This window comes from Emydura macquarii, unplaced genomic scaffold (genome assembly GCF_026122565.2).
Source record: "Emydura macquarii macquarii isolate MOO-44397 ecotype Brisbane River unplaced genomic scaffold, CSIRO-AGI_Emac_v2 contig_1876, whole genome shotgun sequence".
Classification (NCBI taxonomy): domain Eukaryota; kingdom Metazoa; phylum Chordata; order Testudines; family Chelidae; genus Emydura; species Emydura macquarii.
In genome coordinates, this window is record NW_027132013.1 from 22,329,355 (window position 1) to 22,345,841 (window position 16,487).

General features: G+C 39.5%; 1 protein-coding gene across 1 annotated transcript in view; it reads left to right on the forward strand.

Moving 5' to 3' along the window:
• The window catches only part of LOC137159517 (cytosolic phospholipase A2 epsilon-like), a 48,188-nt gene that overhangs the window by 410 nt on the left and 31,291 nt on the right, over window positions 1-16,487 (forward strand). Inside the window, exons 2-4 of the mRNA XM_067557929.1 lie at window positions 492-578; window positions 8,371-8,443; window positions 16,266-16,402. Of these exons, the coding sequence (XP_067414030.1) occupies window positions 492-578; window positions 8,371-8,443; window positions 16,266-16,402 (297 nt within the window). The remainder of the gene's footprint in view (window positions 1-491; window positions 579-8,370; window positions 8,444-16,265; window positions 16,403-16,487) is intronic.

Here is a 16,487-nt window from a genome sequence, read left to right on the forward strand (position 1 = left end):
ACAACTCTTGGGAGAGATATTAGGAATTCAGATCATCTGTGTTGATTTTGTTTTGCATTTTTCATAGTTTTTATTTATTTATTTTAAAAAAATATATAAGTAGAGGAAGGAGGGAGCACACAGTTGAGATTTGAGACAAAAAGCAAAACTTTATTGTAAGGTGAGTCTATAGGAAGCAGGTTTGTTGATTTGATGTCCCACAACTGAGAGGAGTCCTCCTCTGTTGTTTCATACAAAAGGGTGGCACTTACCTGGGGTTTTGTACTTATCTTGTACCCCAGTTACACCAATTAAAGCAGTTGTGTAGTGTGTAATGTGTGTACTGACCTGGTAGTTGGGACACCAGTGTGAGGATTGAAACACAGTGGGACATAATGAACAACCATTCTAATTTAGGGTTTCAGCATGGGTTACTGCAATTATGAACTCATAATAAAGCCTGATGTTGTTTTTATTTTTTTCAATGTTAACCTTTTCTCCTCTCTTTTCAGAATCTACCCATTAAAACAAATCCTCTAGGAAATGTCAAAATGAAGCACGGGAATCAATGTGCAGTGCAGGGGAATACTAAATGCAAGGTACTGTAAATCTGAGGATTTCAAAACCAAACTAGTTTAGCTGGAGGGAGGGAAGGTTGGGACAAGCTGGCTAAGCATCAACTGTTTAAACAGATAACTAGTGATAGCAGCAGTTCAAGCTTCATGGGTGAAACTCCCTTGTGTTTAGCTGAAACATTTTATTTCATTTTGGGAATTTCAAAATTGATCTCTGTATTTCTCTTTGCATTAGATTTGGTGCTTGGTAAATATACCCTCTCTAAATATCACCAGGAATTATAAAAGGTGGAATTTCTATTCTAAAATATTTCTTGTTACTGACTCTGAGTCAAATTCACCAATGGTGTAAGTAGATGCTGCTCCATCAACTTCAATAGAGTTGCCTCTGGCCACCTTTCATGACATGGTTGTTAAAGGTCTTTTGGATGCTTAAACCCTGATTTCCAGGATATTTGCTCACGATCTGCTCTGCTAGAAGCAAAACCAGCATAACAAAGTGCTTCAGAGGGAGGAGGGAATTTTGGATACGTCAGTATTGCTTCTGGGATTCCTAGGAGGTCAGTTATAGATCCATTTTTGTTCTTATTAGATGTCAGTGACATTGGTGAGAGTTCTGCTGGGGGTGTGATTCCCATGCTGAGGAGACATACCCACGCTACCTCTGACCAGGCTAGTGTGCTAAAAACAGAGTGTAACTGCTGCAGTACAAGTGGCAGGAGGGACTAGCCCGCTTGAGTACATGCCTAGTGTCTTGGACAGATCTGTATCTGGGACAGCTAGCTCATGCCACTGCAGCTTCATTCTATTTTTAGCACACTAGCTCAGTCAGAGCTAGCGCCGGTATATTTCCTTGAGCTGGGAATCACATCCCCAGCTTGAAGTGTAGAAATACCCTCTATTACATTGTTTGCTGTCTGTCTGTGCAGTTGTTACACTTATGAAATAAACAGCAGGATCTTATTCAGGGGACAAGGCAGTGTGCCGCGTTTATTATGAATACAGAAAATATGTAAAAAAGCAATTGCCTAAAACACATTTACACATACACACACACACACACACACACTTCTGCAGGAGGGATACAATTACCAGCCTCTGTGTTGATCGAGCTGAATCATTATCCAGGTGACTCAGACACGAGGATGGAGCCACGCTCTGTCAGTCGCGACACGATGCTCCTTGGGGTTCGCAGAACGAGTCCAAAGTCCAGGTTTTTTTATTCCATTTTTATACTTTGGGTTTATGGATTTTGTTATGTTTTTCGTTTGATGTAATTGTTAATTACATTTGATATCGCAAGTGTGACAGCTTTTTTATTATTTTTTAATTTTTGTTTTAAATTTTGTTTTGTTTTTGTTTTTGGGTGTTAACTTCTTTGTTTTTCGCGATTATTTTTATCTTTGGCCACTGTGTTGTAAAAGTTCTTTAAACAAAAGCATTTTTTTTCCCTCCTACCATTACATCAGCAATTACTTCCTTGCCGTCTTATTTTAGCAGACACAAATTGCATTTACTTCTTATTTATACTTACTAAAAAATATTACATTTTAATTTTATTACATCGGTACATTATTTTATATTTAATTATTAATATAATAAAATTTTAATACCTACACCAATTTTATTAATACTAATTTTACTAAAAGGAAATAAAAGAAATTTTATTTGCCCTCTCATTGCCCCATGATTTACACATTAACCACATTCCTGATACGCATTGGGCACTTTACTTCACTTTTAAATTATTACAATTAGATTTCAGGATGTTTCCAAACATTCATACGTAGATTTTTACAAACAGGCCCCAATGTGTAATAAATGTTAAATCACAAAATGTTTAGGCTGGATGTTCCCATTCATATATTCAAGCAGTCAGTTATCATAGTGGAGCCTGGGGTGGCGTGAACAAACAATTAATGTGTCAGGAACATCCCTATTTATAATGCCTAGTTTTGTTCTTTTTTAATGGGAGGATTAACCCTTAAGCTTCAAATATGTATTCATGGTCTGGGCCTGCTCTGGTTCACGCCTACTTCATAGTGCTGGGGCCTACACAGTTAATGCTGTAGTCACCAGGGCTGGATTTTCAGTTAGGCACAGTAGGTACATGCCTAGGAGTGCTGACATTATAGGGGGTCCCAAACAGTGGCGGATTACCACATGGGCCAATGGGGCCTGTGCCTATGGAACTCTGGCCCCTCCCCTTGCTCCTCCTCTTCTTTCCCGGAGCTCCGCCCCCAGCCAGGCTGGAAGAAGAGCCCCAGCCCCTCTTCCCCCACGTTCAGAGCTGCCCCAGCCAGCCCCGTCTCCCATCTCACCCCCCCCCCCCATGCAGAAAACATGAAGGTCAGCTATGGGGGGGAGGGCACTGAAGATGCTCTGCCTAGGGGCGCATAAGGTGTAAATCTGGCCCTGGTAGTCACCTCAAAACTAAATAAGGGGATTCAAATGAAAATCTAATTCAGGTTCAGCAATGGTGTCCAAAATAGTACATGACTGAGGACCTTGGAAATCTATGGACATTTGTTTCCACATTCTATGCAGTTAAAAATGTGAGAAAATCTGTGCTGTGTTAAATGTCGCAATACAGCTATTATACTAGAGTTATTTGAAAAATAACAAAACCCTGATTTGTGAATGGAAATGTCAGTTTGGTTTCTTGTGAATCACAAGTTTTTCATTATTTGGATGGTCAAATGATATTAACGAAAATATTTATGAATGCTGGAAGTTTCACAAATAATTATTTTTCTGAAAAGTCATACTGGAATTTCATTATTCTACTGTTGAAAAAGTTAAAGACATCCAGTTATGGAGCAGAAATAATACCATTTGACTTTGCTGACCAGTCATGCAACACAACTAATGAATAATCAGTGCAAACTGATTCACTGAACACTTTTAGCCTATCTGTATATTTATAGATAATGAATACAAACACAGAAATTTGGATTTGTTTGCATATAATTACTGAATCAAAAAAGGACACTGAATTCATAACAAAAATAGTTTGACCAGCTGTAATAACCACACAGTTTGTTTCAAATGACATCAATCAGTTGCAACAGTAAATGTAAGCTTAAAGCATAAATTTTTATCGGGGTCTTTGCAAGTGTAATGCAAAGGATAAATATAAGGGTAATTAGCCACTAGAACAAATTACCAAGGGATGTAGTGGATTTGCCAGCACTTAAAATCTTTAAATCAAGATTGAATGTCTTTCTAAAAGAGGTGCTATAATTCAGCCAGAAGTTATTGGGCTTGATTGGGAACCACTGAGTGAAATTCCATAGACTAGTATGGAGAAAGTCAAACTAGACCTTCTCCATAGCAGACCTAAACTAGATGCAAATAATTTAGAATTAAATTTAGAAGATACCCCAAAATTTGAAAGCATGGACTGTACCATTTCCCAGGGTTACCCAGGGCCTCTGGCAATGCATGCACTGCCTTCCAGGCTTGCTCTTAACAGGTTAACAATAGGCGCACTCCCACTTCTGAGAGCTCTGCATGTCTTTCCCTGGAGTGCTCAGCCCCTGATCCATTGGATATTCACAGAATTCCCAGATCCTCTGTTCCCAAAGGAATAATATATTGCAGCTTATCAGTTACACTGAAGAACAGAGCTGTGCTCATCACACAACACCTAGATTTGTTAATAAAGAAAGCAAATATAAGTTTATTTAACGAAGACCAGTATTCAAAAGATAGCAAATAAAATACTAGAAACAAGGGTTACGTATAAAATAAAATCATAAATTGCATATCAGAGCCTAAACTTAACTAACAAGACATTGTCTTGTCATATAGAGGAAAAGTTAACCTAAAATACTTCCAGTGTGTTACAACCAGGTTGTGATCTTCTGTTCATGAGATTAGCACACTGTCCTCTGGATTCCTCAGTGGAAAGTTTGTCTCTGTCTCTACAGTGATAGCCCAAAAATCCATTGTCTTCACTTGTAAACAGGATAACCCCCTCTGCTTGTGTTTTCCTGTCTAGGACCATCCCTCCCGATTTTGCAATCACCTGATTAGCATTTGGCTCAGTCTGTAATTAGGCATTCACTGCGAAGTACACAAAACTCAATGTATATGTAGGCAGACTGATGATAAACATCTTATTTCTGAAAGAAACCTGTTTATCACCATTTGGTGACCAGCCCCAAGTCAGACCTTTAGAACGTAATTTTCAATACATATATAGAACTTCTTACATATTATCCCTACACACATACCAGAACCATAGGCTCCTTGTCTCCCTTATGCACTCTGTATCCTCCGCTGGTTGGCACCAAGAGATCTCTGGGTCACATGGACATTTACAGTTCAGGTATCCAAAATATCCTAACTCTCTCCCACTAGAGATCCCTTCTACTATCTTCCCTCCTTTGCACCTGGAGTATTATAAATGGGCACTACAAAACTTAGGTTTATAATTAGTTTTGTGACTACCTATGTTTCTCTGTGTATGTCTACACTATGAACTAGGGGTGTGATTCCCAGCTCACATAGGCATACCTGCACTAGCTCTCATTTGAGCTCTTGTGCTAAGAATAGTAATGTAGCCATGTAGCACAGGCAGTGGCACTGGCTTGCTGCCCCAAATACATACCCACAGGTGGGTTTGTTCTCAGGGCAGTTAGCTTGTGCTGCTGATACCAATGCCTATGCTACTTGGCCAAACTATCATTTTTAGTGCACTAGTTCAGATGAGAGCTTGTGTGAGTATGTGTAGGTGAGCTGGGAATTTCACATGTACCTCATAGTGCAGACATCGCTTCTTGTCCACACAGCCTTGCCTACATGAGAAGAGTGTATTGGTTCAACCTAAATAGTTTTAAAACCATTTAGTTGAACAGGTGCAAGCAGGCAGCATGATGATCTTTCAGTTTGAGTGGCTTATTTTAGTTTGTCAATTTCTAATCCACTTTAGGTAAACTAAATTAAACCTGGTTTAAACAGATATAACAGAATCCATATAGCCTTTTGCACCATTTTAAATTAAGCCTTAACTTAAACTGATACCACTTTCTTATGTAGGCAAGCTTTAAACATGATGCTTTGTAACCATACTGAGTTTTGTGTAAATGCTGTAATTTCATGATCTGAATTTAAAAGGTCTGTGTATGTTAACTCTGTGTATCATGTCACTTGGCTAATTGACTAGCAAAGGGATTATCATGATGCTAAGGCACTGAGTGCCTTTAGATCCTTACATGATTAGGCACTGCTGAAGTGTGGGGAAGGATTGCATTCAATATGCTTCTTCGCCCAATGAGGAATTTGTAAAGTTGTTTTTTGGGTTTTTTTTTAATCTAGTGAACCCTCTATTTTTAGGATGCCATACTCAGGAGTCTCTTGTCCAGTTTGCATCCAATTTGGTAGAAATATTCATCTGAATCTGATGACATGTTTGGAGTTTCTTCTTGCAGAGTGGTGTGTGTGTGTGGTGCTGCACTGTATTCTTTGCTTGTTGAAGCTTCTGTCTTCTCTTCTCCTTTCTCTCAACTATGAACTTTTATCTGGTGCTCATCACTGAAGTATATGAGGACTTACACCTGAAAACAGCTGCTTTCCTGTTACTCAGAATCAGTTGTACGGAACCATATTATACCATATTCCAGGATCAGCACAGGCTTTCTATTTGCTTCTGGGCACAATTTAAGGTGCTGACTTCGATCTTTAATAAAGATGTATATTATTTAGGTCCTGACCATTTCCTTCCCCATGTACTACAATAGCAATTAAAGTCAGCAGTGGCATTCAGGCTAACAGTCGCTACATTGAAACAATTGAAGACTTGTGATAGGACTTTCATAGTGGAGGGTCCTTTACTAAGGAGTTTCCTTATGCAAAGTCCTTCTTTTCTCTCAGTTAATCTGCTCAGGGAAGGTGACATTGGGTGAGAAGGGATTTTCTTTTGGGGGACTGTCCTATTCTTTTTGCTAAAAATGATATATTAAAAATAGTTTTCATTAGACTTTTGTGCATAGTGCTTTTAATAGCCCACATTTTGAAATGGGCTTTTACCCATTTAGACTGCATGATGTTTGTGTGCAAATTCTAACATGTGAGTTAACTGTCAGGTTGGCTTTAGTACATGCAGCATTTCTTGGGTCTACATTGTGCAAGGTTATGTGCTTTTATAGTGGGCGTTTCAGAGCACCGCAGCCTACATTATAAGCAACATAGTTACCTCCTTCTTCTCATTTTCGTATTGTTTCTTGTCCTTTTAATGATTAAATATTAAAGTCTGAGAAGTGGGTGCATGGACTACTGGGTTCCCGCTATAGTGCACCTGATGGACCCTGTGACTCAGATTTTCAGGGTATGGCTACACTGGAGCTGGTCCAGCTTGTGTAGACTTACCCATATTAGCTCTGACAGCGCTAGCATGCTAAGAATAGAAGTGTAACCATGGCAGCGCAAGCAATAGGATGGGCTAGCCAATCCCAGTACGTACCTGGGATTTCAGAGGGGATTTGTACTTGGGTGGCTACCCTATCTCTCAGCTCATGCCACCACAGTTACACTTCTGTTTTTAGTGTGGAAGTTTGATGAGAGCCTGTGTGGGTTTATCTGCATGAGCTAGACTGTACATCTCCTGCTCCAGTGTAGACATGCCCTCAGGTGGTGTAAACAGATATAACTCCATTTACATGGATGTAACTATGCCAATTTACAACAGACAAGAATCTGGCCCTATGTGTAGGCAGCACATACATGACATAGAAGGAGCCTGATGTTAGATACTCAATCCTTTTTTCAATTTTCTGCCTTCTTTCCATGCTTTTTATGTTTATCTAGCAAAGGAAACTTAAGAACACTAAAGACAAATTGTGAGCATGCTGGCTGCCTCCACAAAAGAGCAGCGCTGTGCAGTACTTGTGATCCCATACCTGAAACCATGAGATGCTCACCTACGTTGGGGTTTTCTTACAGACTCAAATCTGTAGACAGGTGTGTTAGTTTTGCAAGGAAAGCAGGGCTTATTTTCCATTTTATACCAAAACATTGTAAAACTCATGTTGGCATGATTTTTAGGTTAAATAAAGTTAAACTTAGTGGTTTTACCTGAGTTTCATTGTAATATTCTGGATTCGTTTGAACCTAAAATTCACACAGAAACTCAAGCAGTACAAACCCATGGGACTCAAAACTGGAGGAAAGATTCTCACAAACCTCTGTAAACCCATCACTGAGTTTAGCTTAAGTCTACAATGCAGTTACAATAAATCAGTTCAAAGCAATAAATGCACCATGGTGAGTACCTTGAGGGAGGTATCAAAGTACTTAACTTGAGGTTAGAAGCAACCTGGGGATCATGGAGTAAATTCTGCCCTCTAGAGGGCTCCAACACACTAAAAAGAGGAATACCTGCTGCTTGCCTGATTCCTGTATCTGAGAAGACCAAATCCTGTGTACTGCATTGTTGAAAGTTGCTTTCATAGAATTAAAATTGTACTATTTGTAAAAAAACAAACAAGAACAAAATACATCTCTGCAATTTTTCCTTCTTTCCTTTAAAAACTCAGTGAAAATACCCAAACTTACAAGTAGGCCCTGAATTTTTCAGAAAAACACAGTTGCACTTTCATTAACAATAAACAAATAATGGAATACATTGATGATGATGATCCCTGGTTCTGTGAATCTGTAAATATGGCTTCAGATATCAGTCTAGAAAATGATTGATGATTAACATATTTTAACTGAACATTTTATTGTCATGCAGTATTTGATTAGTTGCTCGTTTGTTAGGTATTGCTTCTTTAAATTTAACCTTTGTCTTTCATGTATCATTCTTCTGCAGATGGAATTATCTCCTTGCTACTTGCTTTCTGTAAGAATAATACGAATGAGAAACCTCCGTCGGGCAGATGCATGTGAGTCTCTCTACTGTTCCTAGAAATTTTTCCCAGTTCTGAGTGTAATCAGTACGTAACTGAATATTGCAAGCACCATAAGTCAAAAAAAGAAAGTGATTGATATTGCTAGGGTATACATAAACACCTACAGTATCACAGGATTACAGAGTTGATTATCAGAGTATTGCATGAGAACCAGTAGTTACATTATTGTGCAAGTATAACTAGTCAAATGACCTTCAATGTGTAGCAAGAAAGACAACATATTGTTCAAAACAAATTAAGAAGTGTCACAAGGTACACTGTTTCCCAGGAATGAAAAGGTCCAGTTTTTCTTTCACATGTATATCAATATCTTGTCTCATGTGTTTCTGAAATAATCCAGCATCTCATATAAATAAAACATGATGGGCCAGATGCGTCTTTATGATGTCATTGAAATGAATGGAGTTACACCAGGGTTGAGACTGCTCTTTTTGGCTTTAAAGAGAAATGTTCCTGTACTGTTCCACTGACAAGCGCAGTTTCCAGAGTGCATTGAGATAGTATTCCGTGAATTTTGAACAATCTTAATTTTAAATTAGCAGTATTGTCATGGCCATCTGGCAACCCACTTTTTTCCACTACATCTAAGAAAATCATATTGACCTGTGAGGTTAGATGCACTTCATAAAGTTTTGCTAAGATGTTTATTTACTTTGGGGCTTGAGATCTAGAGAGACCGCTCTTTCCTTGTATTTTAGACATTTTTTAAAAAACGCATTGGACTCTTTAGTCAAAATAAAACGTCCATGTTAAACATAAAGGGCCTGGTCCAATACCTATTCAAATCAATGGGAGCCTTTCCATTCATTCCATCTGGGCATTAAATCAGGCCCAAAGTTTGTTTTGGCAAAAGTTTATTACGGCTGATCATCTCAACCATGTGATATCAGTAACTTGCTATTCCTCTATGCGTACATGAAATAGCGGGCCAAATCCTCAGCTGCCCTGAGGACAGGAGAACGTGGTTCTAAGTCAGCTGGCTATCTCCTCTGATTTTGCAGCTGCCCAAAGGTTATCTATGTGAAGTTGACTGCAGGGGTCCTATAAGAACAATTGTACCAGCTAAGGTTTAGACAGAGCACTGTGCAGTCTGACCCTCACCCTCCCATCTTGACCATGCCCCTGACCTGCCTCTTCTGAAAAGTGGTGAGGGAGCAGGTGGGGTAGGGTTGCTTACTATGGCTTTATGCGAAGAGCCCTCGGCTGTCCTTTTGGGGAAACTTTCAGGACACTTTGTGCTGAGTAGAGCCAGAGTTGAAGATTGAGCCCAGTACGCCTATGCGGTCTCTTTCTTCCAAAGGCCTATACTTTTTAATCATGTGTTTTCTTTCTTGGCTTCACACCTATATGTGGTTTGTGCTTGGAATCTGAACACTCCCATATGCTTTACCCTTCTTGGGTGTGTTTAAATCTTGCCATTGTACTTGGGCATAGGGTTAAATTCAGAGGTGAAACTGAGGGAGTCCAAATTGGTGTAATTTACACTTTTTCACACACCTCAATATGCATGCTATAACAATGTGGCCTCCCTTAGACTAAGTAGTTCTTGTTTACTTAGACTCTCTCATCATCACACCGACTTACTAGTAAGTAACTTGTGCTTCTGCCCTGCCACATTACTTTTGAATTTGGCCCACTGAGTCAGAGTATAAATTGATGTGACTGGCACACAGGTGGGGCTAGAAGAGAGGCGTGCAACAAAAAAAAAAAAAAAAAGCAACTAACAGGAGAATGTGAATGCAATTGACACCTTCCACCATTTCCTTGACATTTCACTCACATCAGCTTAAATCCCTTTATGCTCACTTATGCATTGATAAGTGGGTAAAGTAGTTATAAAGGACTCACATTTTCAAAAAATAGGCACTGAGTTTGGTGTCTGGTTTGAGACATCTTTGACCTGATTTTCATAGGTGCTGAACACCTGCAGCTCCAGATATAAGGGTGCTTCAGGAACTCTGAAAATCAGGACCCAGGTGGACACTAAAAAATGGAGATATCCCAAATCAATGGCCACTTTTGAAAATTTAGGCCCAGGGAGACTGTAAGTGTAAGGCAGTCTAGCTTACATCACTTTGCACATCACCTCTGACTTTGGTCTACTCTTTGTAACTCTACTTGTGGTATGTTGTCTTACTTGATGTTAGCAGAAGGTAACTCTACTTTGCCTTAGTTTTTACCTCTTTGAGCTTGATTCTGAACCAATTACATTAAATGAATAACAAAGCTCTTTCTAAAACTATTACCCCAAAGCTAATGTTAATGTCTATCGGTTAGCAATGGCTGCTGACCCAATCTGAAGTCTCTTTATTTTTACATGCTTATCTAGCAATCTCATAATGGGGCAGCTATGTATTAGTATGAACATGGCATCTTTAAAAAATTTATGAGAAACAGAGAGTGATGAAAAGTTATGTGAACAGGGAGGCAGAAAGATCTTGCCTCTTGCATGCAGAAAATGAGTTCTAATTTGTGTCTTATCTATATCTGGGAAACTATTTTAAAATATGGATGATCAGTAACCAGAACCTTCCCCCTGAATCAGTGCAGCTATGCCAGCATAGGTAAAAGGATGTAGGATATGACCCTGTTTACAGTGTGTTGGTTGCAATGTGGAAGCAAAATGGCATGGTCTTGGGACCCAGTCTGGTCCCCCACTTCATCATAAACTGAAATATTGCAATATATCATATAGCACAGAAACCACCAGCACACACATAAGTACAGTATGAAAGAATAAAAATATTGCCTCCCAGGCCATATCCAGGGAAAAGATACATGAGCCATGGTACAAGTGACACAGTGGCAGTGCGGATTATTGTATATTTCAGAGGACTCTCCAGTACATAACCAACCAGTTTTATAAGGCCAATATAACCAGCCTGAAAGAAACAAGGAAATACATAGTACCAAGCTACATCTTTACAAGATATGTAAACCCTAACCTGATATGCATGTAGCCAGAATCCCTGTGGGAAACATGTCCCATTTTCCATAGAGGAGTTTTCTCAAAGACTGAGCATGTTGACCAAGAATTTAATTATTACCCAGACTAAAAAGATATGTTTTGCACAAAGAGGATTGCAACACTGAATCTGGGAACAGCATGGTGTCACACAAAGGACCAAATTTTACGTTTCCCATCCTGTAGTGTTCTGCACCTTACTCTATAATTATGAAATAGGAATGCTGGCACATTACATCAGAAATGTTTCATTGAGCGCTTTTTAAGTTGTTATGCATATCAACTGGCAAAAGATAATAAGGTTATGGGAAGAGGTTGCACAAATAATATTGAAGTGATACTTATAAATGCACAGCTCTGCTAGTTAGCTCTTCTCTACCGTAAATATATTTAAGGCACTTCATTTTTGGTTTTTATCTTTAAAAATTTCCTGGAAATGTATCAATGTTTATTTCAAAACTGAAAAAAACAGGTGAAAATCAGGGCAAAAATTAACTTCACAGTATTCTGGGTAAATATCGGGGTTAATACTGGCGGACACGAGGACACAAAAAAGTAACAAATAGATGAAAGCAAAAGTTTATTGTTTATAAAACCATTATCTCTAATCCCTATTACAAAAATAAAACTTCCTTTTCAACAAAAACAGTTTACTATTGGTGACTTGTGCAGTTACCCTCGACATAAGGGGCCTCAGTGTGTGAATTCCTGAATGGTGTAGGCTTACAGCAGTTTTTCAAAGTGTTTTTTTTTTCAAGTTTTTTTTACTGTCTCAGAAGAAAGTCTCTCCAGAAGCCAAAAATGGGTTGCTATCACCTGAAGGACAACAGTCAATAGACAAAAAATAGTACTTGAACAGAAGCCACAACTAAAAATCATCCTCTTTCCTGTCATAGAGGTAGGACATGGGCTGGTAGCCAAAATAGAGCCAATCCCAGTCAGTGAGACACAGACCCATCAACAACAGGTCCTGTTTTCTATTATTGGCCCAGGGGCAGGAAGGGCACTGCCTGGTAGGTGAAGAAGATGGGGCTATGTGCCCTAGAGCTCCTCTCATAGGTCAGATATAGTGTGATGGCTTTGTGAAAAGTGTTCGCCCACAGGTGATAGGTTGTTGTTGTCTTTTATCATTTTCCTGTGTGTTAACGGGCCACTTTACTTTGAATATCCCTTACAATATGTGCTAACTACTTATGCAAAACAATCTGTTCCACCTTGCATTTTGTTGTGACGCTGGAGTACTTTGCCCAGACCTGAAGAAGAGCTCTGTGGCTCAAAAGTTTGTCTCTCTCACCAACAGAAGGTGGTCCAATAAAAGATATTATCTCATCCACAGACATTGACTTTTCTCCGCCCCTTCCCCCGAAGCACCCCCTGCCTGCCGCTTGCTCCTTTCTGCCCCATCCTGTCTTAAGGAGGGGAGGGGGAGAGAGGGCGAAGAAGAGGGTGGGGGAGTGAAGTGAGGGTAGGGCCTCAGGGGGAAGAGGCTTAGTGGGAGCAGGGCCTTGGAATGAAGTGTAGGCCGGGCCATAGTCCAGGTGCCGGTGGCACTCTCGCTTCTCGGGAGCTTCTGGAAGTGGTGCTCCAAAAGCAGCAGGCCAGCACGCCTCCAAAGACAGGCATTTCTTGCCCCATTTAATACACCCCTTTAATACGCACTGCCCATCCTGTGGCTCATGGGGCTGAGCACCTCCTATATTTTTTCAGTGATGTTTTAACCCTTAGAGCACCAATGGAGTCGGCGCCTATGATCCATCTTGTCTCTCTACTATATTGGGACCGACGTGGCTACAACTACACTGCATATAACAATGAAAGATATCCTAATTGTAAGAGTAGTTAAGCAATGGAGCAAATTACTGAAGGAGGTTGTGGAATCTCCGTCATTGTAGGTTTTTAAGAACAGATTAAGCAAACACCTGTCAGGGATGATCTTGATAATACATAATCCTTCCTAGATGACCTATCAAGGTCTCTTCTAGTCCTACATTTCTATGATTCTATGTCAAGCAACACTGAATACTTCTTTTGGTGAAATAATCATTGACTTGGGTGTTGAGGAATCAATAAAGGTAATACATTGCATCCAAAATAAGAACATTATTAAGGTTGAAAAGTCAAGCCCTCAAAAGTTAGGCAATGCCAGAATTAAGATTGCCTGTATAACTGTAATTTGGCTCTCTTGTGCATTATGATACAGTCTTGAATTACATGATCACCTACTATTTTTTTCACAGAAACCCTGCTCAGGATGGATATGTTCTATATAGTGAAGGAGGCTATTGGCCTCACTTGTTGTGGAAGTTGGAATATGTGTAGTGAATGAAGCACGGGGTTGCAGGAATACAAGAATGGCCTCCTGATTAAGGCAGTTGCATGCTGCCCTGGAGAACTGGCTTGTATCTGTGCCTCTGCCATAGAGTTTCTATGTGATGCTTGGCAAATCACTTAAAACAAAATGTTCACATGTGACCACTAATTGCTTGTTCCTCATTTTCTGCATGCCCAACGTGAGACCTTGGGTCTGATTTGCAGAAGTGCTGAGCACTCTCTACTGCATCTGAAGTCAATGAAATATGTGCTTTGGACATATAAAGTGCTATATAATTCTAAGGACTCTGAAAAATCAGGCCTTAGGTATTTCAAATTGGGCACCCATTTGGGACTTCATTACTTCAATCTCTCTGTGCCGCAGTTCCCCGATTTGTAAAACTGGGATAATAGCACCCCTTCATCACATTATAGAGGTGTTAGAATACATTAATTCAATTTTGTGAAGCACTCAGGCAATATACTGGTGGTGGGGTTCTGTGAAAAAATAGCATGTGGTCATGAAATTAAAGACTGTCATAATACATATGCACTTGAGAGCTGAATTTAGGCACAGGCCCATATCTGAGAACTGTAGCTGCCTCTGCTCCTCTTGCTAGGCTTTTGTGGCTCAGAGAAAGGAGAGGAGAGGAGAGGAGCTGAATCAGCAATTTGCCTCTTGTCTTCCCCCTTTGACCAGTAGTGTCAGCCCCACCTTACTCCTCTGATGAGTCACCAACAATGGGAAGAGAGTAACATGAAGGAAACCAAAAACCACCAGAACTAAGAGGGAGAGTGTGAGTAGGTCCAGTTTGGAAAGGTGAACTGAAGTAGAACATAGGATCCACCTAACATGGAGAGTGAAAATTAGTGGGGGAACATGGGGACATGAACTGTGTGTATTCAGGAGGCCTGGAGAGATTACCCAGGCAATAAGAAACAGAGCTAAAGCTGGCTGAAAATTTTCAGATGGAACAGTTTTCCATTGAATAATGCTGATTCAACAAATTCAAACTCATGGGAATGTATCGATTTTGCCAAAATTTCATTTAGAAAAAAACTCAAAACTATTCATTTTGACATTTTTTGTTCAATGACTGACCTTTTCATTTTAACTTATTTTATTTGATAAATTATAGTAAATAAAGTAAAAGTCAAAATTGAAACAAAACATTTTGATTTTATCTAAATGAAATGTTTAGATTGATCTGAAATGAAATATTTCAGAATATTTTGTTTTGCTAGAAATCCCAAATTTTGACATTTCTTCTGATTCAGAATGAAAGTAAATTTCAGAATTGTGAAATTTCCCCCAAAATCAAAATTTGGTTTTCACACAGCTCTAGACAGAGATAATGACACCAAGGGTAGCATGAAGAGAAGTCCTCAGATCTCCCTTACTGCCCTTCCTCTCTAACTCTTAGAAAGAAGACAAGAAGTAGTCTTTGTAGCCACCAAATAGGCCCTGACTCCTTCCTACAAACAAACTCATAGCTTCTGTGCCCCAAACAGATCTGGATATCCTTCCCCACTCACATTCTTCCAGCTACCATTATCTTCCAAATGTTTTTCTTTTCAAGGGACATCACTCGTTTTAGTCAGTGTTAGTTAGGTTTCACATGAATTTATGTATCCTCACTTTTAATGGTGAAAACTATTTACATATGGAATAAAAAATGATGGCACTCAGGATACAGAAAAGGTTAACCATGTTAAACAAATGAATCCCCCACAGCATTTTAAGTTTCTTAAATGAATTGTTTTTGTGTGCCTTTATTTTAGGTCTTTGTTGAATATTTTCCCCCACATTTCAGCCTTGGAAGTTTCAGAGTTATGTTTTAACTTGGATGCCTCTAAGATATGGGATAAAGTATCTTTACTCACTCACTCTCCCTACCTGGTTCCTGGTGGATCCAGCTAGTAAGGACTGTTAACTTCTAATTCAGAGAGTTCTTCTGTGGATGAGAAGAGGAAATCTTCCACTGTTTTCTATAGCAGAAGTGGTTCTGTGTCTGCTTTTCACCGCCCCACTTCTATCCCACCTTCCAAAAGTGCTTAGGACAAAGCAGAGAGGGAGCCATCCCACCTGTCTCAAAAAGTCACAGAACAGGAGTGGGTAAAGGTCAACAGGCTCCTCTCCACACACAACTGCTAAAGGATATCACACGTGTGTGTGTGTGTGTGTGTGTTTACAAGCTTGGCAGTTTGGAAGGTTAAGAAACTGTTTGGCTGTTTAGAGGGGGAAATGTCCCTCCTCTTCCTCTCTTTTCTAAAAACTATATATTTGTCTCTTGACTGGGATTTATACAAGGAAAAATCAAGACCTTTTTCTTTCTGCCCCATCTTAGTATCGTCTCCATTCTCCTCAGCAAGATACACTGGACAGGTGTGTTATATATCAGTTACCATAATCTCTGTTTTTAAATGAATACAACTTAATTTTAGTGCAGTGCACTAGTTTCTTCAGTGCCACTTAACACAGTGAGTACTAAGAGGTATGCTGTACCTCTTTTTATACAGTAAGCCACTCTGATTGCTATGTGAGCCTGTGGTTGCCAACAGCTACATGTGAAAAGATCCAGACCAAAACTGTCAATGACTGCAAAAACCCAGTGTGGAATGAAACCTTCTACTTCAGGATCCAGAGTCAGATCAAGGTAAGAAACTAAGAATTCCCCTCTTTCTGCAGCCTGAAGATCTGTCACCACTTAGGCAGAAGAAGGATTTTTGAAGTTTTCTGCA